The following is a 25,142-nucleotide window of genomic DNA, read 5'->3' on the forward strand; positions in this document are numbered from 1 at the left end:
CATAACCATTAAAAGTATGGGGAAAAGGCTGGGCATGGTGGCTCAAGCCTATAATCCCAGCACTTTGGGAGGCCAAGGCAGGTGGATCACTTAAGGCCAAGAGTTCAAAACCAGCCTGGCCAACACAGCAAAACCCTGTCTCTACTAAAAATACAAAATTAGCAGGGCGTGGTGGCACATTCCTGTAATCTCAGCTACTTGGGAGGCTGAGGCAGGAGAGTCACCTGAGCCTGGGATGCACAGATTGTAGTGAGCTGAGATTGCACCACTGCACTTCAGCCCAGGCGACAGAGTGAGACTCTGTCAAAAAAAAAAAAAAAAAAAGTATGGGAAAAGAAAATATACATATTTCCTACCAAACTCTATACTGTCAAAGAACTCTCCACTTAGGAACTTTATGAAATTAAAAGGACAGTTTTATGTGAATGGTTAAAAGATTTAGAATAAAATGTACTTCAAGTTTCTTGCTGGCAGTCCTAATTTTGCCATTATGCCCAACCTTTTCTATGAAAGAAGATGACAGCCAAACTCTGAGGCACACACTTTTACTGCCAACGACCTTTTTGCTAATACATGCTCAAGCTATGCATAAACACACCAGCAGAGGGACTCCATACACCCCCTAAATAAGTAAAATAGAGCTGACTTCCTCTGTCAGAAGAGGACTATATCCAGATTACAATAATTCAAGGAAACAAAATATTGAAATTGTCAAATACACCATCATTCACTTTCTTACTGTTCCTCATTGGCCTTTTTCCCTTACACTAGGCTCATTCTTTCTTAGGTTTCTTACCGTAGCTCTTCTAGGGTTTGTTGAACTTCTCTCAAGGAATCAGCATCAAGGTTATTAATGAGCTCTTTCCGATAGCGTATAATGAAGGGAATTGTGTTATCATCATTAAATAGACGAATGGTGTTGGCACAGACCCAAGGTTCAATATTAGTTCTTTCAGATAAAACCTGCAAATTAAAGATACTTAGTGATTTAAAATGCTGAAAATTAAACATCTATATCATGTATAATTTAAAACATAGTATCAAATAATGTTCTCCAGTGACTTAGAAATTATTTGCTATAGTTTTTTTTAAAAAAGAAAGCCATATAAAATACATGTATCCATTGACAATCATAATGGTAAAATAGTCATTTCACAAATTCAATAAAATCTAATCCAGACCACTGTATCATTCAAATTCCAGTGTTCAACGAGGGCACTTTTTTTTTTTTTTTTTTTTTTTTGAGACAGAGTCTTGCTCTGTCGCCCAGGCTGGAGCGCAGTGGCCGGATCTCGGCTCACTGCAAGCTCCACCTCCCGGGTTTACGCCATTCTCCTGCCTCAGCCTCCCGAGTAGCTGGGACTACAGGCGCCCGCCACCTCTCCCGGCTAGTTTTTTGTATTTTTTAGTAGAGACGGGGTTTCACTGTGTTAGCCAGGATGGTCTCGATCTCCTGACCTTGTGATCCGCCCGTCTCGGCCTCCCAAAGTGCTGGGATTACAGGCTTGAGCCACCGTGCCCGGCCAACGAGGGCACTTTTTAATGATGCAATGATACACTTTTCATCTCTCATATTGGTAGCAAAGCAAGGAGTTGGTAATTCACTTTGTCAGCATGAGAACAAAGGAAAGCCATTTTTAGTCATTGTTAGTAAGCAATTAGGCAATATCTATGAAAATTTACAATGCATAAATAAACTCTTTGGCCCAGCAGCAATTCTACTACTGGGAATTTATCACAACATATACATGCTTCTAGAAAATAATATTATTTATAATAATTTTTTTTGAAGAATTGTTCCTAGCAGAGTAAAAATAAGCAAAAACCTAAGTTTACAATGGGAGAACTGGAAAATAAGTTATGCCCATACTAAACACCATGCAACCATTTAAGAACCTGAGGCAGCTCTGTATGAACTAATATGAAATGATTCACAAGATCTGGAAATAGAAAGGTAATTGGTTGGGTGAGGGTTAGAGTTGGAAGACCGTTCTATATCTTTTGAATTTTGTATCATGCACAAAATACAACATCTTCAAACTAATTAATTACTTTTTTAAATTTTTTTTTATATTTTTGCGACAGTGTCTCACTCTTTCACCCGGGCTGTAGTGCAGTGGCACAATCGTGATTCAATGCAACCTTGAACTCGCAGGCTCAAGTGATCCTCCAGCCTCAGCCTCCAAATAGCTGGGACTACAGGCCACACCATTACACCTGGCTAATTTTTTTTTTTTTTTTTAGTAGAGATGAGGTCTTATGATGTTGCCCAAGCTGGTCTCCAATACCTGGGCTCAAGCAATCCTCCCATCTCAGCCTCCCAAAATGTTGAGATTACTGACATGAACCACCACATCAGGCAATTAATTATTGTTTTAAATATTTGTTTTAAAATATTATTTATTTAAAATCATAGGCATTTTAAATATTTATTTTAAAATATTATAAATAATTAAATACTTAAAATTATTATTTTAAACACATTAAAATTGATGTTAATTATATTGAAATACTAATTATTTACAATAATATTAAAAGATGATTTATTAATTATTTAAATATTTAATTATTTTTAAGTCTATGGGTTTTAGCAAAATGTACAGTTAAGCAGAAAAGTTTACAAAAGTCAGTCTAGAAAAGAGAAAGAACAAAATCCAATGTTAGTAGCTTCCAAAAACCTAAGCAACTCTTTCAAAGTAAAGAACAAAAGGAGTACGTTGTATTATTATTTCAACCCTGAATGCCCAAGACCTGATAGAAACTGTGGTAAAAAACAGGGAAAATTTATTAAAGAATTATCATAATCAACTGATTACCAAAATCAAGTCCAGATACATAACAGACTGAATTTCAAGACTACATATGAAATAAATGGCTAAACTCCAGAGACTATAGAGGATATCTCATTCATGGGGCATCTTAAATCCTAAGGTCTACATCTTATCACCCATTATCCTGGATTAATGCTAATTTCGATAAGAACGCCAATTTCACATTTCTATCCCTGACTCTCTTCCACATGAGCTCCAGACTCATTTAGCTACCTATTTTGACATATTCTCTTGGAAATCTAATGGGCATCTCAAACCTTGCATTTCCAAAATTATCTTCTTCTCAAACTTATTTCTCCTCTGGTTTTACCCATATTATGCTATTCAAATGGCAATTCAACCCAGAAAACTAAGAGTCTAACTCTTCTAACTCCTTCAACTCTTAAATCCAATCCATCTTAAGAACCAGTCAACTTGAACTGCAAAATATTTCCTTACTCTATCACTGTTCTTCATTTCTTCTGCCCCACACCCCAGTCTAGTTCTAGCCTGAACTAATGAAACAGCTTTTACCTGTTCTCCCTGCATCCAATTCTAAGTCTCATCTATTCCAGTATACACAAAGCAACAAGAATGTTATTTTCAAAATGTATACTGGATGTAGATCTGTCACTGATTTCCCATTGCATTTGGAATCCAAACTCCCTACCATGACCCAAAATACATCAGCCTCTCTCCACCCTCATCTTATCCAGTCTTTCCCCAGATCATTAGATGCCAACCCAATAGCCTTCTCTCAGTTCCTAGAACAAGCCCAGTTACTTTGCTCTTAAGAGGCCTTCATGAGGCTCCTCCCTCTTTAGAAATGCTCCCATTACTTGTTATCTTGCCTGACCCTCACAAAATCAACTCATTTATATTTTCTCCCTCAAACCTGTACCTTTTCCTGTTTCCTATTCCAGTCCACATCATGTCATCTACCACAGAAACCTTAGGGGATACTGTGGTTATCTCCCATAATATTGTGGCCACCTCTCTCCATTATATAGCAGCTATGTGGCTTGACAGCACTTGACCCTAACTCCAGCTCCACAGCACGTGGCTCAAGTAACCAGCTGTTTTCAGAATTAACAGCCTGAGTGCTGCATTGCCCTGGCCAGAGAGATTAGCCCAATCAGCATGAAGTTTAAGATTTGGGCTGGAACTCTGGACCCAGGTACAATTTCTTCCTCTGAAGAAATAGTTTGTAGAGGTAGAAATTCAAAGTTGTAGCCATTTTATTGTTATGAGGATGGTGGTGCTAAGAGAATAGTAGATTGTTTCAGTGAACTGACCGAAATTTTCCTGTTACATAGATCAATAAATCTCCTTTATTGCTTAAACTAGTTTGAGATAGTTTTCTCTTATTGTAATCAAAAGCATTCTAATCAATGGCCTAAGCATCACTGTATATTCTCTATCACATCCCTCTACTCTGTCACTAAGGAGGCAAACAGAACTTCTAAAATGTCTGTTCCCTCCCCCATCAAGCTCTGTTTCCACTAATAGCATCTTTTATCTGAACTCATAGTAGGTTTTTATTGTTGTCTATGCCTCCCACCCATCCCATCTGCATTACTACAGATTATATTTCTAAAATACAAATGTAATCAAGTCCCTTATTTTTTTTCTTTTGTTTGAACTTAAGCTCCAACGACTCTTAGCTACCTACAGGTAAAGGTCTAACCACTTCCCTCTTGAGAGGCCTTCATGAGGCTGCCCATGAAGAAGTTAGCAATCTAGAAGGGAAGATAAAATATTAATGCAAATAAGTAAAAATAAAACAGCATATGCCAGGCAATAAGTGGTACCATGTTTTTAAAGAAGAGAAAAGATCTCCCTGAGGTAATCAAGGGAGGCCTGCTGCAGGAATAGCATTTTGGTTGACCCTTGAAAGATAGGCAAGATTCTGAAAGACAGAGATGACAGGTGGAAACGATAGGAATGCTCATCATTTTGGAACTGTGTGATTGTTAGAGCAATCCATGGGCTCCCACTACCCATCAGCTCATCTATTGTTGAATAAAACAAACCTAAGACAGCTAAGACTCCAGACCCTGGATGGTAATAGGTCCTAACAAATCCATATGGCATCATGTATGTTATGAGAGTGTACAGTGCTGCTTATGCAAATTCGATCCTTGAAATTAAGGCTAACAAAACCACATACAAGCAGTCTTCATTTTGGGGACTCCAAATCACCGAATGTTTTCTATATTGATTCAGTTGAACATTTATTTTAGCTCATATTATATGCCAATAACCATACTAAGCCAATGATAATCAAGATGTAAAAAAATCAAGTCCCTCTTCTCAAGGAGCTAACAAGCTAACAAAAGCAGATAGACATGTAAATAGTTGACATACTGTATGGTTCATGCTCTGACAAAAGTGTTTATACATTGCTTTAAGACCACAGGAAAGGTGGAAACATCGAACTCTGCAGCAATGGAAAAGCAACAAGAGAATGAAGGTATTTCCAGGCAGCTAAATGGGGAGGCAGGAATTCCAGGAACAGAGAATAACACCAAAAGCCTCTGATGAGAAACCACTGCACATTTTTTAAATTGCTAAAAGTTCAGTAATGCTGAAATGTATAAAACTGCCTTTGCAAAAATCAAAACTGAGAAAATTATTACAGTGAAAGAGATCCGACCTAACCAACTCCATCTTGTTCCTAACCTCCAAGCTGTTCTTGTCCATTCCTAGGTGTAGGCTGAACTAACTTTGGGAGGAACTTAGTTTATAGTTTAGCTTTGAAACAAAGACAATAAAAGCATTTTTGCAAAACAAACCCCCTTCCTGCCTAGGGACTAGAGTACCTTTGCAGGACTAACAAATTAGCCACAAGAGTAGAAATTATGGTTCAGGAGTTGATATGGTTTGGATCTGTGTCCCCACCCAAATCTCACCTTGAATTGTAATCCCCATAATCCCCATGTGTCAAGGGCAGAACCAGGTGGAGGTAATTGAACCATGGGGGTGGTTTCCCCCATGCTGTTCTCGTGATAATGAGTGAGACTTACAAGATACAATGGCTTTCTAAGTGTCTGGCACTTCCTCTACTTGCACTTCTTTTCCCTGCCACCACATGAAGAAGGATGTTTGCTTCCCCTTCCGCCACGATTATAAGTCTCCTGAGGTCTCCCCAGCCATGCTGAACTGTAAGTCAATTAAACCTCTTCCCTGGCCAAGTGCGGTGGCTCACGCCTGTAATCCCAACACTTTGGGAGGTCAAGGCGGGCAGATCACATGAGGTCAGGAGTTCGAGACCGGCCTGACCAATATGATGAAACCCCATCTCTACTAAAAATAAAAAATTAGCTGGGCATGATGGCATATGCCTGTAATCCCAGCTACTCGGGAGGCTGAGACAGGAGAATCACTTGAACCAGGGAGGCAGAGGTTGCAGTGAACCGAGATCGCGCCACTGCACTCCAGCCTGGACAACAGCAGTGGAACTCTCAAAAAAAAACCCTCTTTCCTTTATAAATTACCCAGTCTCAGGTATGTCTTCATAGCTGTGTGAAAATATACAAATTCAGGAGTCATGCAGCTGAAGGCTTCAGGATTTTAAAAATCCCCAAATTGCTCCTGGGGATAACATTCCTATTGTAAAACCCAGTATCAGTGTTTGAGATATTTTGCAGCCCCTGCACTAGATGGATCAGTCGGCAACACCCAGATTGATAACCTAGTTCATCTGGTCTTGTGGCCCCCACCCAGGAACTGACTCAGCAGAAGAAGACAGCTTTGACTCCCTATGATTTCATCTCTGACCTGACCAATCAGCACTCCTGACTCAATGGCCCCCTACCCACCAAGTTTTCTTTAAAAACTCCAATTCCCCAGTTTTCAGGGAGACTGATTTGAGTAATACTAAAACTCCGGTCTTCCATGCAGCTGGGTCTGTGTGAATTACTCTTTCTCTATTGCAACTCCCTTGTCTTGATAAATAGGCTCTGTATAGGCAGTGGGTAAAGTGAACCCACTGGACAGTTACATGTACAAGGGGTGTGAAGATCAGGTGAGAAATGCAAAGGTAGATGAGGCTACATGGTGAATTCTACAGAGTTTGAAATTGATATCCTGTACTCAATATGAAGCTGTTACAGGTAGTTAGACAGACATGAGCATGGCAGAAGAGCCCCCCTCCCCAACTAGGAATGTTGGGGTGATGGTTCGGCAATCATCACATTGCCTCTCTAAAAGTGATAAATTGGCAGCCAGCCCCAGGAAGAGGCCATTTCCTGATGGTCCATACCTATTACACTGAAGTGTTAACTGAACGCAGACACTAGGGAGAAGTAACTTCCTGGGCATGCACATTGAGAAACAAAATGATGGATATGGGTGTGATATGGGCTGGCTGTGATATGGGTTGGCTGTGTCCCCACCCAAATCTCAACTTGAATCGTATCTCCCAGAATTCCCACATGTTGTGGGAGGGACCCAGGGGGAGGTAATTGAATCATGGGGGCCAGTCTCTCCTGTGCTATTCTTGTGATAGTGAATAAGTCTCACCAGATCTGATGGCTTTATCAGGTGTTTCCACTTTTGCTTCTTCCTTTTCTTCTGCTGTTGCCATGTAAGAAGTGCCTTTTGCCTCCCACCATGATTCTGAGGCCTCCCCAGCCATATGGAACTGTAAGTCCATTAAACCACTTTTTCTTCCCAGTCTTGCGTATGTCTTCGTCAGCAGCATGAAAATAGACTAATACACAGGGACACACCACCAGAGAAGCAAATAAAGCCTCAGATGGTCTATGTACAACTTCCTAAACACAGCACGTGCTCACCTCCCAAGCGTAAGGAAGGCACTGCACATGCAGGCAGCCCACTCTAAGGGAAGAATCACGGGAAAGGGGCCAGCCTATAGAGACCTAGGATCAAAGTTAAACACCACACTTGACCTCAGTGCCTGCCTGGGTCTCTTCCAAGCATACTTTCCTTGCCTTTCTTTCCTGTTCTAAAGCCTTTTAAACAAACTTCCACTCCTACTCTGAAGTTTGCCTTGGTCTTTCTTGCCTTATGCCCCTCTGTCAAATTCTTTCTTCGGAGGAGGCAAAAACTTAGGTTGCTGCAGACCCTTACAGATTTGACATCAGTAACTGGGATACCTTCCACTGGTAACAAAACCATTCAACAACGGATCCACTCGTGGTTTGGTTTCAGCTATTGAGTCAACTCCCTTCTCAAGAGTTGATGAGATCTATGAACTACAGCAGTGGTTTACAATGTGTGGTCGCCAAACCAGCAGCATAAGCATCATCTGAGAACTTGCTAAAAATGCAAATTCTTGGGTCCCAGCCAAAAGCCACTCAATCAGAAACTCTGGGGTGGGGGTTTAATAATGTGTGTTTTAGAAAAATTAGGCAAACAACAAAGAAACAACTAAAAGAGCTAAAAATAGAAAGCAAGTCTTAGAGTTGGGAAGGGGTAGGGCAAAGAACTACTACAGTTTTCACCTATAAGCGATTCACATTTACTACTTTAATATTTTTTAAAAATTAACTGGCAGATAGGAATGAGAGTAAGGGGGGAAAAAGGCATTCTCAAGAATTTTTTTTACCTCTAAGACAGAGAGGGACTTATTTTGACTGTTGTCTTAAGCTAATTCCTCTATAGAGTCTATTATGTTCCAAACACTTTTACACAGTCAATATAAACTCATTTAAACTATATGAGAAAGGTACTTTATTGTTCCCATTTTACAAATGCAAAAACTGAGGGCCAAAAAGGTAAACTGCCCAAAATCGCACAAACTATAAAACCTCTTCAAAAATTCAATTTATATGCCAAGCAAGATGATTCCTCAGGCATAATCCGCATGCGTCAATGACACGACCAGGTGGAGATAACTGAATTATGGGGGACGGTTTCGTCTATGCTGTTCTTGGAACAATGAGTCTCATGAGATCTGATGGCTTACTGCTCTCTCTCTAAAACCTCCAAGAAAATGCTTTTTCCCAAAGTGTCCTGAGATTTACTCCTCCAAAAGGAAATTCCTATTTCCTCAGTTAAAAAGAAAACATCTTGGTATTAAGCAAATAAACTACAGCCTTAATCATCCAGGCAGCATCTGCATTTTAAAAGAACATCTAAGTTAAATGACTCTCTAATGAGTGGAATTGAGAGAACTTTCTATTCTAAATCACTCCCAAACCAACAACTGGCCACCTCCCCTCTGAAAAGCTGTTGATTTCTGCTGTTCTCCTTACCCTTGCCTAGTTATTTCACTGTATCGCTTATTCTATTACACACACAAGTTTCCTTACAGATTGCAAAAGGAAAAACTAATCTATGCTGTCAGAAATCAGAAGAGTGGTTGTATGAGAGGGAAGGAGGAATTGGAAAAGGGTATAAAGGAGGATTTTAAGATGTTGGTAATGTTCTGGAAGCCTGTTGCACGGTTACACTTCTGAACATCCCTGAGCTGTACATTTATGTACAATTTTCTGTATGTTATACTTCAAAAAGAAGTTGGTTTTTTTTTAAAGCCCATAATAAATACTAGCAACTAAATTATATTAACCAAAAGTACCAACATAATTTCTCTTATTTAATTTCTCCTGGACAAAGAGGTTAAACCTAATAAGTGGTTCCGCATTTATATACAGAATTGCACTGAGATACACAACTGAGAAATGCTGACCACTTTTTTGTCTCACTTCTTTCCCCAATTTTGTCATCCCATGGCTTTCTTCACCCACATAATCCCACATAATCTCTTGCAACAAAGGGAAAAAAGCTAATAAAAAAGGTTTTGTTTGCCTTTTCTCCCTGTTTAGCAAACTTTACTAAGATATTACACATGGCTGCTCAACTCCCCTACACTCACCACTCCCGAAAGAAACTGGACAACCACCACCTTTGGAGCAGTTTAATTTTCCCAAAAATTGTCTGTAGCTAGTCACTTCTTCCAATTCTTACAGTTCATGGTATCCATAACATATTTGCAAAATACATTTAACAAAAACTTGTTTCTGATCGCAATCACACATTTGCAGTTTGGGACAAAGGGCTGAAAAGGAGTAGGCTGCTTCTGTCAAAAGACCTGGTGATCCCCAACCCCTGATCAGGAAATAAGAAACAAAATACATTCATGTCTAATGTCTGTTAAAACATTATAGGAGGCCATTGTTTTGGATGAAGCTCTTGCAGTAGGCCCCAATAGATCCTATGGTTCATAGACTAAAAAACAAAATGGACTCACACTGGCTAAAGTTTTAGTCACCAAACCAAAACAAAGTTGTTATCTGACTTTCCAAGAAATCTAAAGAATAACAGCCAAGGCCGGGCGCGGTGGCTCAAGCCTGTAATCCCAGCACTTTGGGAGGCCGAGACGGGCAGATCACGAGGTCAGGAGATCGAGACCATCCTGGCTAACACGGTGAAACCCCGTCTCTACTAAAAAATACAAAAAACTAGCCGGGCGAGGTGGCGGGCGCCTGTAGTCCCAACTACTCGGGAGGCTGAGGCAGGAGAATGGCGTGAACCCGGGAGGCGGAGCTTGCAGTGAGCTGAGATCCGGCCACTGCACTCCAGCCTGGGCGGCAGAGCGAGACTCCGTCTCAAAAAAAAAAAAAAAAAAAAAAAAAAAGAATAACAGCCAAGTTCCCATACAGGCCAATTTCAATCTTCAATGAGCATGATAATAAAGTTCCCTCTACTTTAATCCTTATACAAAAAGACTGAAGTAACTTCATTTCACCTGTTATTTTTCTATTTTTCTGTCTCCCTCTCTCCACCTTACAAGGAAAGTAATCCGCTTTCTGTTGTTTCTGCTTTCATTAGTCCTATGTATAAAACCAACTCCCCTGCTCAATTCATTAGAACACTTATCCTATTTTATGAAACGAGGTGTTGCTTGATTCTAGAATCACACACCCAATTGAGATCTTTAAACTAAACTTGTAATTTTGTCCTTTTGACAAGCCTAAAACTAAATCAAGTGTTGACTATATATAGTTCTGCCTCTCCAAACAAGACAGTGATGTTCCTGAAAAAAATCTGTAGTTTTCAGAGTTGAGAAATACACCTCGAAAGGAAAAAACAGAGGACCAAGTTTTATTGTGGCCAAGGCCATGGGGAATAGTACACAAAATGAAGGAAATATAAGTGACATTTCCACATGTTCAACTAGTAATACGTAATAATTTCTATATAATTAAGTTTCATTAACCATTCCTTGCTAACTAGACACTATTCAGGATTTCCCCAAAGAATTTGGACATACATTTTGTGGCAGATAATATGCATATTACAGGTATTTCATTGAGTCTGGTCCATATCCAAATGTTCAAGACTTTCTCTGATTTTCTGGCTTGGTATTACTTGACTCTCATTCTTGTCAGTTCCCTCTTTTTCCAACATCTACCCCTGTTCTCAACCATGTTTACAAGCAGGAATACAGTTTTAAGACAAAATTACTTTCTCTCCCACAAAGTTTCTCCTGTTTACGGAGAAATTTTAAAAGTATAGGAAAGGAAATCCACATATATCACAAGAATTGTCTGTAAAATTCAAGTTAAAATTAAGGAAAGATAATTGCAAATGGTTAAATAAAAAGAACCCAAACATGTAACTTCACACGTAATAGTTTCCCACGCAATTTCCCTAAACCTACCAGGAAAATGCTGAGCTTAATAGTTGCCATTGGCTTGCTCAGCAAAGGTGGCAGCATCCCAAAAACCACTTCCCAGATCACAGGCAAGGAGTGCCCAGATTCTCAGAGAATAGGCTTTCAGCTGTCAAAATTCGCTTCAAAAAAGGAAGAAGAGGAAAAAAAAATTGCTTGGAATTAAAAGGAAAATCTAGTATGACTATAATTTTCAAAATATTTTCTAAGAGGGCAAAAGGCCATAAAATAGTTCTTGTGCCTTTAAATGAGACAACTTGCTTCCAAGTCACTATTCCCACAACACAACAAAGGACATTACTGCTACTGGCTTACAAATAAAACTTTTGTTTCTTTGCTTTTCCTTTGTCACTCACCTTCTGGCAGCTGGGCACCTATCGCTTATCATACACTTGTCCCTCCTCATTCTACTCAGCAAGTAATCTTGCCTTTCTCTTGGAATGTATTTTCCAAAAGGCTTTGTTTAGCTGCTATTTTAGTGACATTACAAAACTCATTAGGGAACCCAGGTATTCATCCCTAACAAAACATTAAAAGTCTAGGTTAACGAATTGCAGAACAAATTTTCTTCTCTCAAAGCTCTGAAATCAACTTTAGTTATACCTATTAGAGAAGTGATGCAAACTAGAAACTAAATTCTACAAATACCTTGAGTCAATTCTCAGTAATTTCTCAGTAATTATTAACTTTAAGATGGTTTCTCTGAACAAACGAAACTGTTTTCTATTCTACTCCTACCTGTAAAGGATTTTTTGATAACCCATTGTATCTACTAATCCATCATGATAATGTATTAAATTAATATAAAGTGCCTAGTACAGAGCCAAGCTCATAACAAGTCATCTACAAATAAATGGTAAGTTTATTATCCCTTGTCAATTAAAGATCTGTAAATCAACACCTTAAGGTATTATGGTAAAAGAAACCTATGTAAATCTTTGCCAACAGTGGCTAATCATCACCTATATTTATAAATTTACATTATAAAGCTGAACCCTGAAGCAGACATCTCCAGGTGGCCCAGAAATGCCCGCCTTTTCTCAGAGAACACCCCCGCCCACCCAACACACACACACACAGACACACACACACACACACACACACAGAGAGATGGAGCTCTGGCAGCCGTATTTCTAAAATACGATGAGGCCTCAGCACCCCAGGCACTGGACCAGAGGTAGATACCTGGCCCAAATTCAGCCAATCAGACTTTCTTCTTAAAATTTGGAACTGGAGGCCTGGCGTGGTGGCTCTTGCCTGTAATCCCCACACGTTGGGAGAACGAGGTGGGCAGATCACAAGGTCAGAAGATGGAGACCATTCTGGCTAACATGGTAAAACCCCGTCTCTACTAAAAATACAAAAAATTAGCCAGGCATGGTGGCACATGCCTGTGGTTCCAGCTACTCAGGAGGCTGAAGCAGGAGAATCGCTTGAACCCGGGAGGCGGAGGTTGCAGTTAGCCAAGATTGTGCCACTGTACTCCAGCCTGGGCGACAGAGTGAGACTCTGTCTCACCAAAAAAAAAAAAAAAAAAAAAAAAAGGCCGGGCGCGGTGGCTCAAGCCTGTAATCCCAGCACTTTGGGAGGCCGAGACGGGCGGATCATGAGGTCAGAAAATCGAGACCATCCTGGTTAACACCGTGAAACCTCGTCTCTACTAAAAAAAATACAAAAAACTAGCCGGGCGAGGTGGCGGGCGCCTGTAGTCCCAGCTACTCGGGAGGCTGAGACAGGAGAATGGCGTAAACCCGGGAGGCGGAGCTTGCAGTGAGCTGAGATCCGGCCACTGCACTCCAGCCTGGGCGACAGAGCGAGACTCCGTCTCAAAAAAAAAAAAAAAAAAAATTGGAACTGGAATACAGAAGTAACTGGTTAGTCTATGTAACTAATAAAACTAATGGCAAATAAACTAGGGAGCTGTCATTTTCTATCCTCTGTAAAGAAGCAAGGAAATCTTATCTGCTCAGAAAATAATAACACAAGCAGAGAAGCAGCAGAAATTGGTGATTATAAGACACCAGATAGAGAGAAAACTAACAGCATCTTCTCTGAGTCCTCACAGTTTCCCAATTTCTAGTTCAAGTCATTTGGGAGACTTGACCACATTCTGTCCCTTTTGTTCTTTGAAAGGTCCCTATGTCCTTGGTGAAAAACTCTTTTCTACTTAGGCTCATTATAAAGAAGTTTCTACTACTTGTAACCTAGAGACAAAAAGTTAAGGCAGGGCCACTTTCTATATCTCTTTCCCTGTAACACAGGGTGGGAAGCAGAGTCATAGAATAAGTAGCTCTTTACTATGAATAACTTATTACCAAGTCTCAAAGACCAGAGACTTCACAGTCTAAAACTTCTTAACTTCCTCCTGCACACTGTCAACTACCAGAGGTGGATCTATGTCAACAATGGAAATAAGCTTAAAAAGTGTTAGAAAAAGAAAAGAGAAGGGAAGTGGTACATGTCCACCTGCCTCTGTAGGCCTGGTCTGGAACCAAGAACTTTAAGAAAGGCTTCAGGGTGAATGTGATGCAGGAAGTCCATGGACCACACTTTAAAAGCGCTGTCCTCTAGGTCTAAACGAACAAAGAGAAAGAAGGCATAGAAAGGAGCCTAATTATACTCTGTTTTTCCAAGATACCTTGGACTATTCATTCAGGAACAAGGGTAAGAGGAAAACCTGTAAAGCAACATTCTATTCCTTAGTGCACCAGAGAGAAGAAAAATCATGATTAAAAATTACCAGTGACATTTTACTAATAGGTAATAGAAAAGGCAGTATAGGTACAAAGACATTCCTCTGAAGAACAAAGGTGACACACAGGCAGTCCCAGATTGAGAAGTGGAATCAGGATCCAGCAGAGGCCCTTGGCTCTACAGCCACAATCACAGCAAGGGAAAGAGTACACATCAGAACCACATGGGACAGATAACAGAGAGGGAAGTCACCCCCATCTACTCTGAGAGGCACTACCACAATTAAGTCAAAAATGGTCCCAGAGTGTGCTCGGACAGACAAAAGCTCATGAGCCACTCTTCAGGTCTCCAATACTGTCCCCAAAGCCAACCAAAAAAACTGGGAGAAATCTGATTTCCCCTGTAGTAAGACATATAATTCTGGCATCTCAAGTTGGAATTCTTATAGAATTTCCTTTCAAAAATTGCTAGGTCTTGTAGTACATTACATCATCATACTAAGGGTTAACTAGATGTATGAACAGCCAGTGACCTAATCACCTACACTGCTTTTATAGGAAAATACAGCCCAAGTTCATAGCAAAAACTTAACAAAGAACCTGTGGGGGCCCGACCAGTTGGTACAGCCTGTCTATATAGTGTATGTTCACTAAAACACCATGGCAAAGGCCAAGTGAGGCCACACATCTTAGCTGAAGAACTGATGATTAGCTACAACACAAAACAGTGTCCCCAAGAAAGTATCAAGTGGGAAAGCCTCCAGAAATCATTGGCAAAACTGTAGAGAGAAGTGAAAACCCCCAGCCCTTCCCTTAGACAGTACAACCCCTATGCTAGTCAAAAAGAAAGCACTCAAACAAAAGTGACAGAAAAAAGCTGCACATACCTGTACTATGTCCCAATTCATTTCCACCTCCTCTTTAATATTATTGGCATTTGCTGGAAACTTGACAGGCTGCCCCTGAGGACATGTTTCAGTCTTCATTTTCTTTAAAGGGGACTGACCAAATGTAAAGTCATCTTCATTCTCTTCCTTCTTGCATGTACCTCCCCACATAGTGCTTGTGGATGGTGTCTCTGAACTATTACTCTCACCCTCTAAGTTGCTGGCTTTGCTGGTTTCTTCATCAACTTTCAGTTTTTTGGTCCTTTGAGCTGCATGTGGCTGAGCTGAACATTTTCGTTTTGTCTTGGCTGTTTTCAGAGTCTGTACGGTATCCAATTTATTTTTTCTGTCTTCCAAAGCAGTGTCAGCAATAGCCACAGAGCTATTCTATCAAACCACAAAGAGAACATATGAGAATTAGAAGATAAAAAGCAATGTCCAGGGAATATTACTCACAAATAAAAGTGAACAAATTATTGATACACACAATAACTTGGAAGAATCTCAAGCAAATTATGTTGAGTGGGGAAAAAAAATCTCAAAGTTATATACTATATGAATACATTTATATAACATTCCTGAACAGATTAGAGGTTGGCAAGGGTCAGGGATGATGCAGGGAGGTGGGTGTGGCTATAAAAGGGCAACACCAGGCATCCTTGTGGTAATGGAACTGTTCTGTCATGGTAGATACACAAACCTACATGTGTGATAAAATCGCATAGAACCAAGTACATACATATACATATACATACACATGAATGAATACAAGTAAAACTAGAGCAATCTAAATAAGATCAGTGAATTTTATCAATGTCAGTATCTTGGTTGTGATATCTTACCATAAATTTGCAAGATCCTACCATTCGGGAAAAAATTGATAAATAGTACATGGAATTCTTCTATTATTTCTTGCCATTGCATGTCTATTTAGAAATAAGCAGTTTAATTTTTAAAAATGAGTAAAAGATAGGTCTGCACATGCCAGAAAACCAAGATTAACACTTGCTATCAAAGTCAACCACTTAGCAGGGAGAAAAGTAACACTCATTCGCTCATACAACTCAACAGGCAACACATGCCACCAATTTCTGCTGAAGAGTAGAGGATAGAACACAGAATGACAGCAGGCTAATGTCAGGCACTTTTCCTTAACAAGAGTCCTCACAGCAGCCCACAGAGGTGTCTAGAGGTATAGGTGTAGGTGTCTAGAGACTACACTCTGCAACGCCACTGCCCCCCAATCCAAGTGACAGCTCAAGTGTGAAGAAATGAGACTTGGCACCCATCTTGGCACTGGGGATAGTGTAAATAAGACAAAGACCCTACCCCTAAGCTGGTCTGTTTTCCATTACCTAAGTGATGCATATGGCAAAAACATGAACAGTTCCCAAACCAAATTTCAGTCAAAATTCTGTCTTCTCTTCTATCAAGTATTTTTTCCAGAGTCACTATTAAGAATATTGAGAACTACAATAAAGAGCACCTCCACCCCAATGCCAACTTACCACCACCACCAACTGAACTTGAAAATAATGAACATTACAGAGCCCTCTGAGTATTAAATTTTTTGCCCAAAATAGAATGGATCAGAGCAGAGATATAAAGATAAAATAACTTCCAGGCCTAAAAGAGTTGATAACCTAATCAAATGAATTGACATATCTAAAGAAAGTGTCAATCATAAAGGGTGTTGTCAGCCACAGAGGAATAGAAAAAGAACTGCAGAAAGCAAATATGATCAGCGTTTTTTTAAATAACACAAGAAAGAGAGGAAAGCTTCACAAACAAATTTTGAGTATTTTCACCCCAACAGTATGAGAGCCCTGCTCTAAGGTGGATACTTCATACTGTCTCACCTTCAAGCTATTAAAACGTTCAATTGTCATTGTGACAAGCACAGTGCCTAAACCACAGCAGACATTCAATAAACTCAAATGAATGGATTTATTCATCATCCTATTCTGAGTCCATGCTCATCAAGTAAATTTCTGATTACTATTTAATTCCCTATTTAGATTAGCCTCCAAGGAGAGCAAAATGCTGGCCATAAGAATTTCACGTCTTTAAGATTATTATTTTAAACTATTAATTATTAAACCAGCACTCTGGCTGTATTTATCTCTCTTGTGAACACAGCTGATGTAAAAACACCCAAGAGAGATATATCTGTTCCCAAAACGCTGAAAAAATCATGTTCCTAACTTAGAAACCCAGTTCCATCACTTACTATCTGTACACCATGAGCAAGTCACTTAACATCTCTTTCTTCAGCTTTCTCATCTATAAAATCAGCATAAAAGCACTTGCCTCAATGGTTGTTATAAAGATTAAGTAAGATCATTTAAATAAAATGCTGAGCACATTGCCTGGCTAATGGTAAGCACTCAACTATTTGCTAATGCCACCATCATTAACAGCACTACCACACCCAGTCCAACTCCTAGGAGAGGGAAAAGGGAATAGACACAGAAACACAGTAAAGACCCAAAAATTAAGACCCATGGTAGGGGATGCCATTGCTGGCAGTTTTTGTCATTTACATGCCTTGTCCTACTCTGTAGAATAAGAAAGTAACATCACCAATCAGGAAGACACCACAGAGTTCCCTCCATCCAGCTATAGCACCTACCAGCTCCTCCTTAACAACGACTTCTGAGCCATCACTGATCTGTGGGGTATTCTTCTTCACCCGAGGCATCCTCTTTGGTTTGGATTCCTTGGGAGGGGGCTGCTTACGGCTTCTGGGAACTTTCTTTTGGGGCTCCCAGGCACTATCTTCCTTGTCATCTTCTTCAGAGGCAGATGATCTAGAAGTAAATCAACAAAATAATCTCCAGGAAAATAAAAGCAAATGTCAAAGGTAAAAAAGAGATGCATGATTCTTGAAAAAATGATAAAGTAGGAGGTGTTTAATATAAAATGGAGTGATTGAGTACAGGCTGTGAACAGTTATTGCTAAGAATTGAACCAACAGAGTTGATGACAGACCAGTGTAAAAATACCCCAGTGTGCTGTAAATCACAGCTCTGTCTCTCCATTCCCTTCTCACCTAACTGACAAACACATACACACATTCATTCAAGACATAAAAAATCATTTATTACCTTAAGTAATTTACTGGGTCATGTCAAACCATAGTCAATGTGAGCTTTTCAATTTTAACAGTGAAAAGCACTTAAATAAGTTTCCAACTACTAATCAGATTCATTTAAATTGTATTAAGTTATTCAAATCAATGAAAGGATTGAGAAATGGTTCTAGGAAACACCCTAAATTACATTAAAAGCCAGCACCAAGACCATTCCAACTGCTTTAATTAACCCTTTTTTCCTTTCACAGAATGGATTTCTTTCCTGATTAGATTGGATCAGGTGCAACTATGGTACTTTTCTAACAACCAAGAATCAAACTCACAGCAAGAGCAGAGAAAAAGCAGCCATGGGAACTCTGTTAAAGGACCATCATGCTCCTGCCAACCCAGTTAATTCCATTCATTTCTACTCTGATATAAAAGGTCAATATTAGTGAGACTTCCTTTACTGAGATGAGTGAATAGGGAGGTCTGGGTTTTTTAATGTTAAGTTCTTCCTGGGGACAAAAACCTGACTGGAATTATGCTCTAGAAGAGAATAATCATGATAGGTCAAACTACTGGTGTTCTCTTCAGAGGTGACACTAAGCCTGGTAAGCAAAAACAAACAAATAATCAAACAAAAAACAGGAATCATCAGCATAACATAATAGCAATGGAACTGAAAGAAACTATAATTAGAAAACCAATGAACTAGAAAACTAGGGTTCCATTCCTCATACTATCATCAAACTGAGCAGGATGACTTCTTCCCTCCTTAGTCTCATCACCTATCAACCAGGATTACTGACTAACCCTATTTCACAGAGGAATATCACCAAGATTCAAGCCCTTTAGTTATTATGAAGAAAACACAAGCACAGATACATGAAGCAGTTCTAAGGCAGCCAGTCAACTCTCCTTCCCTATCACCTGAGCTCTCAGGAGCATCTGGCACTCACCCCTTAGAGCACATCCCTTATATACAGGAACCCCACCCCTTGGTTTTCATACTACTTCTTGGCAGTTTCTCTTTAGTCCTTTTGACTCCTCTTCTCCCTAATTTCTAAACATTGGAATCCCTCGAGGCTTAGCCCTCAGCCCTCTCCTCCCTCTATGCTCTCTTGCCAGCTAATCTTTTATTTTCTCAATACAGGAATCTCTATTTTATTTTTATTTATTTATTTAGAGACAGAGTCTCCCTCTGTCACCCAGGCTGGAATGCAGTAACGGGACCTCGGCTCACTACAACCTCCACCTCCTGGGTTCAAGTGATTCTCATGTCTCAGTCTCCCAAGTAGCTAGGATTACAGGCATGCGCTACCACGCCTGGCTAATTTTTGTATTTTCAGTAAAGATGGGTTTCACTATGATGGCCAGGCTAGTCTCAAACTCCTGGCCTCAAGTGATCAGCCTGACTTGGCCTCCCAAAGCACTGCGATTACAGGTGTGAGCCACCGCACCCAGCTGGGAATCTCAATTTTATATAGTATCTCCAACTTCACCTTCCCTCCTTGAGCTCAAGACTTGTATATCCACTTTCACCTGAATGTCCAGCAATCACATCAAACTCACCAAGTCCAAAACAGAATTCCTGATTCCACCACTCTCACACCTGTTCCTCTTCCAGTCTTTCCAAAATGTCTGTCATTCTTTCATAACCCAAATCCAATCCAGCACCATGTCCTGTCCACTCTACCTTCAAAATATATCCCAAATTAGACCATTTCTCATCACTTTCATGTCTAGAACCCTAAGCTTCTATAATAATCTCCTTAAGTCATTTCCCCTACTTCCAGTTTTGCCCCCTATAGTCTATTCTCCACCAAGAAACCAGAATATTTTACAAATATAAACCAGGGCACGTAACATCCCTACCCAAAACCCTCCAGTGTCCTCCCAACCCACTTCAAATAAAAATCTAATACCAGGGAAGATCAAGTTGGAGATACTGTATAAAATTGAGATTTTTATATTAAGTCATAAGATAAGATCAGCTACCAACAGGGAGGGGAGAGGGTATGGGGGGGGGGGGCGCTTAGAATTAAGCCTTGAGGGATTCCAAAATTTAGAGGTTGGTGACAAGAGAAGTCAAAGGGACTAAGGAGAAAGATCTAAGCCTATTAGAGCCAGATCCTACTCATTACAATCTCATGTCTTACCACTCGCTGCCTCATGTCTCTAGACTGGCCACACTGGTCTTCTTGCTGTTCCCTCAACACACCAAACATACTCCTGCCTCACGGTCTTTGCACTTGCTGCTTTCTCTATTTGGAACACCCATCCCCAAGATCTTTGCAAGTTGCACCCCCAAATCTCATCTAGATCTCTTGCCACATCTTCCAAACTTTCTGACTACTCTATCCAAAACGCCCCCTGACTGCAACCACTCATTATGCTCTCTATCCCCTGCCCTGTTTTATTTTTCATTATAGTACTTATTATCATAAATATTGTCAGTCATTTACTTAACAAATATCTTCAGAGCACCTAATATGACATTCTAAAGCAGAGATTCTCAACTGGGGATATCTAGCAATGTCTGGAGACATATTTAATTGTTATAACTGGGCAGGAAGCTATTGGCATCCAATGGGTAGAGGCCAACGATGCTGCTAAAAATCCTACAAGCCAAAAGATAGCCCCTACCACAAAGAATTATCTTGCACACAATGTCAGTAGTGCAGAGGCTGAAAAATCCTGCTCTAAAGCAATAGATAAAACTCTGTGCGCTCATGGAGCTTACATTCTAGTGTAAATATTATGTTATATATTTAGTTGGTTACTTTCTCTCTCCTTTTAATACTTTATTAGCAACACTAGACAGAACCTGGAATACAGCACGAGTTCAACAAATATTTGTTGCATGAATGAATAAAAAAGTTTTTTCTACCCACATCACTTAAGGAGTTAGAAAGTGACAGAATGCATTACTCCTTACTAAAATATTCATCATTCCCCTACCCACATATTAAACCAGTACGCTTACAACTCAGAGAATGAAGAAAATTCATCTTTCGGTAGCACACCCTGGACCTGTACTTTTGCTCTTCTTGGCAATGATGACATCTAGAAGAAACAGAACATAAAATCAGCAACACTTGAATATTCTGATTACTGGCTACAAATAATGGGTCATTCAAAACTAACACTTCATAGAAAAAAACAAAAACAATGATGTTTATTCACAAGCCCAAACAACAGTTTCCCCTACTATGTAGCTGTCAATTAAAAGAGTCACTGGTTGGGCATGATGGCGCATGCCTGTAATCCCAGCACTTTGGGAGTACAAGGAGGGTGGATCACCTGAAGTCAGGAGTTCGAGACCAGCCTGGCCAACATGGTGAAACTCAGTCTCTACTAAAAATAAAAAATTAGCCAGGCATGGTGGTGGGCGCCTGAAATCCCAGCTACTCGGGATGCTGAGGCAGGAGAATCGTTTGAACCTGGGAGGTGGAGGTTGCAGTGAGCTGAGGTTGTACCACTGCACTCCAGCCTGGGCGACAGAGTAAGACTCAGTCTCAAAAAAAAAAAAAAAAGAGAGAGAGAGAGGAGCTAACAGTCTTCCAATGATTTAAAAGCCTTAAGAGTATGGGCCATCTTTTGAAAAATGTTGTGCGCTTCATTTTTTAAGAATTGTGTGCTTAAGTATTCTGTGTTATTTTATGATAATACTATCAGGCAGCCACTTATAAAGTCCTTTATTAAACTATATCTCAAAGACAGAAACTTTTTTTCCTATTCTATGTATTCTTTTTTTTATTTTTTGAGACAGAGTTTCGCTCTTGCTGCCCAGGCTGGAGTGCAATAGCACGATCTCAGCTCACCGCAAGGTCCACCTCCTGGGTTCAAGCGATTCTCCTGCCTCAGCCTCCCTAGTAGCTGGGATTACAGGCATGTGCCACCACACCCGGCTAATTTTGTATTTTTAGTAGAGACAGGGTTTCTCCGTGTTGGTCAGGCTGGTCTCGAACTCCCAACCTCAGGTGATCTGCATACCTTGGCCTTCCAAAGTGCTGGGATTACAGGCATGAGTCACCGTGCCCGGCCTATTCTATATATTCTTAATGCATAAAGTAGAGGTCTCTCTACAAAGTCAGCAATGAAATCAATGATGCTGATTGACTGAGTAAGCAGCCAGGTTATTCTTAAAACAAGATAACCATTCCCTTATAATAAAAGCTCATTAAACTTAAATAAAATGATTAATCACTAAGTGACTAAAAACTGTTTACCAAATTCGAAGGCCAAGCTGTAAAAAAAAGTTAAGACAACTAACCAGACACATCACATAATACAGGAAAGTAAATAAAATTACTTTAGCTATTAAGATTAATTATCTAAAGAATGTATGCCAAACCATAAGGACTGCACTAGACTCTGTTTGGAACCCTTCAAACAAGTTTCTGACCCAGTCATATGTTATAATGCCTCTGGTTCTAACATCCACTTAGAAGAGGAAGTAATCTCTCATGGAAATACTAAAGGGTTGTCACAAAAGGGAATATGTTCTCCCAGCAGCTATAGCTCAACTCAGTCCAGTAAGTACACAATGATTGGGCAAAACAGTGCTCAGAGGGAACCAACAGAACAACAGGAAAGCAGTCTGCAGGAAGGAGACAGGATAATCTTCCATCTTTCCCTTCACTCTCTCTTTGGCATATGAGGTTATAAAGGTCATCTTTTCTCAAATTAGCACTTTTTAGACATTGATCATGAAAGACCAGATAATTGTGATTTCTATATTATGTGTATCTTGCCACAACAAATTAAGAATGAAGGAAGTTAGTGTATGACAAGGGTGGTATTTCACATCAGGGCAGGGCAAAAATTGATTATTCAATAAATGGTATTGAGACACCTAGCTATTCCTCTAGAAGAAAAAAAGGAGTTTAATTCCTACCTCCACGCCATTAACAAAAATTTATTCCCTAATAACTAATAGTTTAAAATGTACAAAATAAAACTACAAAAGAACCAAGAAACAAAGGTGATTCTTTTCATACTCTTGAGTGGGGATGGGGAAATGGAGGTTTTCCTAAATATTACTTCTCAAATTCCAAAACCAAAAAGACTAACAGATTGCAACACATAAACATTAAAATCCCAAGCCAGTAGTGGGGGCATTTGAGAAACCAAGCCAATTTACCCTGCAGTATTCTCAAAAAATAAAACAAAAAAATTCACATGAAGCAGTAGTTGATACCTTTGGAACTAAAAGGTGAAAGGGGTTAGGGCTGTGTGTAAACTGACAAAGGAATAGCTCTAGGTGTCCTACCTCACTTCTTTCTATTAGGCAACTGCCCCAGGAAAAAGTCTGTAACTTTATTCTCTGGAGAAGGTACTAATGAAACAGTCTCTAGACTGTGGGCATGGGGACCATACAGACTGAATGCTAAAGGCAGAGAACCCTAGTCTTCTGCCACTAAGATCCCAAAATACGGCCCTCTAGGGAGAAGAATGGGAAGGCTTTTCTCTGGACAATCTAACCCATCCAAGAGTAAAAACTTGAAAGTGCTAAGCTTCCCATCAAACCCACCTGCCCAGATCACCTTACAATCACTCTTACCACCACATTCTACAATATGCCTGAATTCAGAACATTCCCACACAGACTACCATATACCAATTCTATCTCCACACTTCAGCCTTAACAGAAATGTGTTTAAAATAGGGACAGGCAAACTCTTGGCAGGCTTATGCTTTTGCTTAACCATTATCCTTAAAGAAGGCTCCCCTGAATCAAATATTTCCAACTGCCTCTTTATTAGGCACCCTGAAAGCAATATACCATGGAAAGATGAGTAAGTTGTAATATTTCTTTTCACAAATGGAAAAAATATGAATGTAACAGGAAAGGTGGGAAAGCAGAATCTGCATGAACACACAAGCCAATTTCAAGCATATCAGATTTAGAAAGAATACATACAAAAGCTGAAGACCTGGAAATTATGTCTTTAAAACTACCTATGAGAGGTACAACCCCAGGAGTATGTATTCTCCAGTTTAAACACCAATATTCTTGAGGCCTGTTTCTCCATCTCCACTATTCCCATGTCCTCTTACTTTGTATCATAAAACCTGTTAGATAACCAAAACCTCATCCATCTCCACAGTATTACACACCGATGTCACCTACTTATTAACAATCCTAATCCCTCCATCCCAAACCTTGCCTTTAACATTCAGATTTCCATAACAACTGCCTGTCTCTGAAACTATTTAGATGTCTCACAGTTAACTAAACTTAACACATCCACAATGGAACTCTTGATGACCATTTCTTGCTCTAAAACCTGTTCCTATTGCAGTCCTTCCCATCTCAATAAGTGGCATCCACCTACTTGCTAAGCCAGAACCTTAAAAAAAATATTTTTTTTTGAGACGGTCTCATTCTGTCACCTAGCCTGGAGTGATCTCAGCTCACTGCAATCCCCGCCTCCTGGGTTCAAGCAATCCTCCTGCCTTAGCCTCCTGAGTAACTGGGATTAGAGGCATGCACCACCACACCCAGCTAATTTTTGCATTTTTAGTAGAGACAGGGTTCCTCACATTGGCCAGGCTGGTCTCAAATTCCTGACCTCAGGTGATCTGCCTGCCTCGGCCTCCCGAAGTGCTGGGATTACAAGTGTGAGCCACAGCGCCTGGCCAGAAAATTTTTTAACAGCTTCATTGACATATAACTGACATGCAATACACTGCACATGTTTAAAGTGTTCAAATTTGGTAAGTTTTGACATATGTAAACACATCACTATAATCAAGAAAATGAACATATTATCATTCTCTGAAGTTCCATTTGCTAAGTCAAAATGTTGCAAATCTTTTTTTCTTTCATCTCCTATATCCAGACTATTAGTAAGTCATATAAGATCTTCCTCCAAAATATGTACTGAATCTCCACAATCTTCAGTGCGCCTTCAGTCCTCAATCTCCCTCACTTGAACTACTACACTAGCCTCTTAACTGCCCTCCCTGCTTCCACTCTTGCCCTTGCAACTCATTCTCCACTTATCAACTCAAGATCACTTAGAAAAT

The 25,142-nt window shown here is 39.9% G+C and overlaps 1 protein-coding gene across 1 annotated transcript in view; it reads right to left on the reverse strand.

Annotated features, from left to right (window-relative positions):
• Positions 1-25,142, reverse strand: part of LOC105464957 (S1 RNA binding domain 1) — a 222,901-nt gene that overhangs the window by 195,918 nt on the left and 1,841 nt on the right. The window contains exons 2-5 of the mRNA XM_011713126.3: positions 21,094-21,173; positions 17,664-17,841; positions 15,032-15,418; positions 797-963 (exon numbers count right to left, since the gene is read on the reverse strand). Coding sequence (XP_011711428.2) covers positions 797-963; positions 15,032-15,418; positions 17,664-17,841; positions 21,094-21,173 — 812 coding nt within the window. The remainder of the gene's footprint in view (positions 1-796; positions 964-15,031; positions 15,419-17,663; positions 17,842-21,093; positions 21,174-25,142) is intronic.

The sequence above is a fragment of the Macaca nemestrina genome, chromosome 13 (genome assembly GCF_043159975.1).
Source record: "Macaca nemestrina isolate mMacNem1 chromosome 13, mMacNem.hap1, whole genome shotgun sequence".
Lineage (NCBI taxonomy): Eukaryota > Metazoa > Chordata > Mammalia > Primates > Cercopithecidae > Macaca > Macaca nemestrina.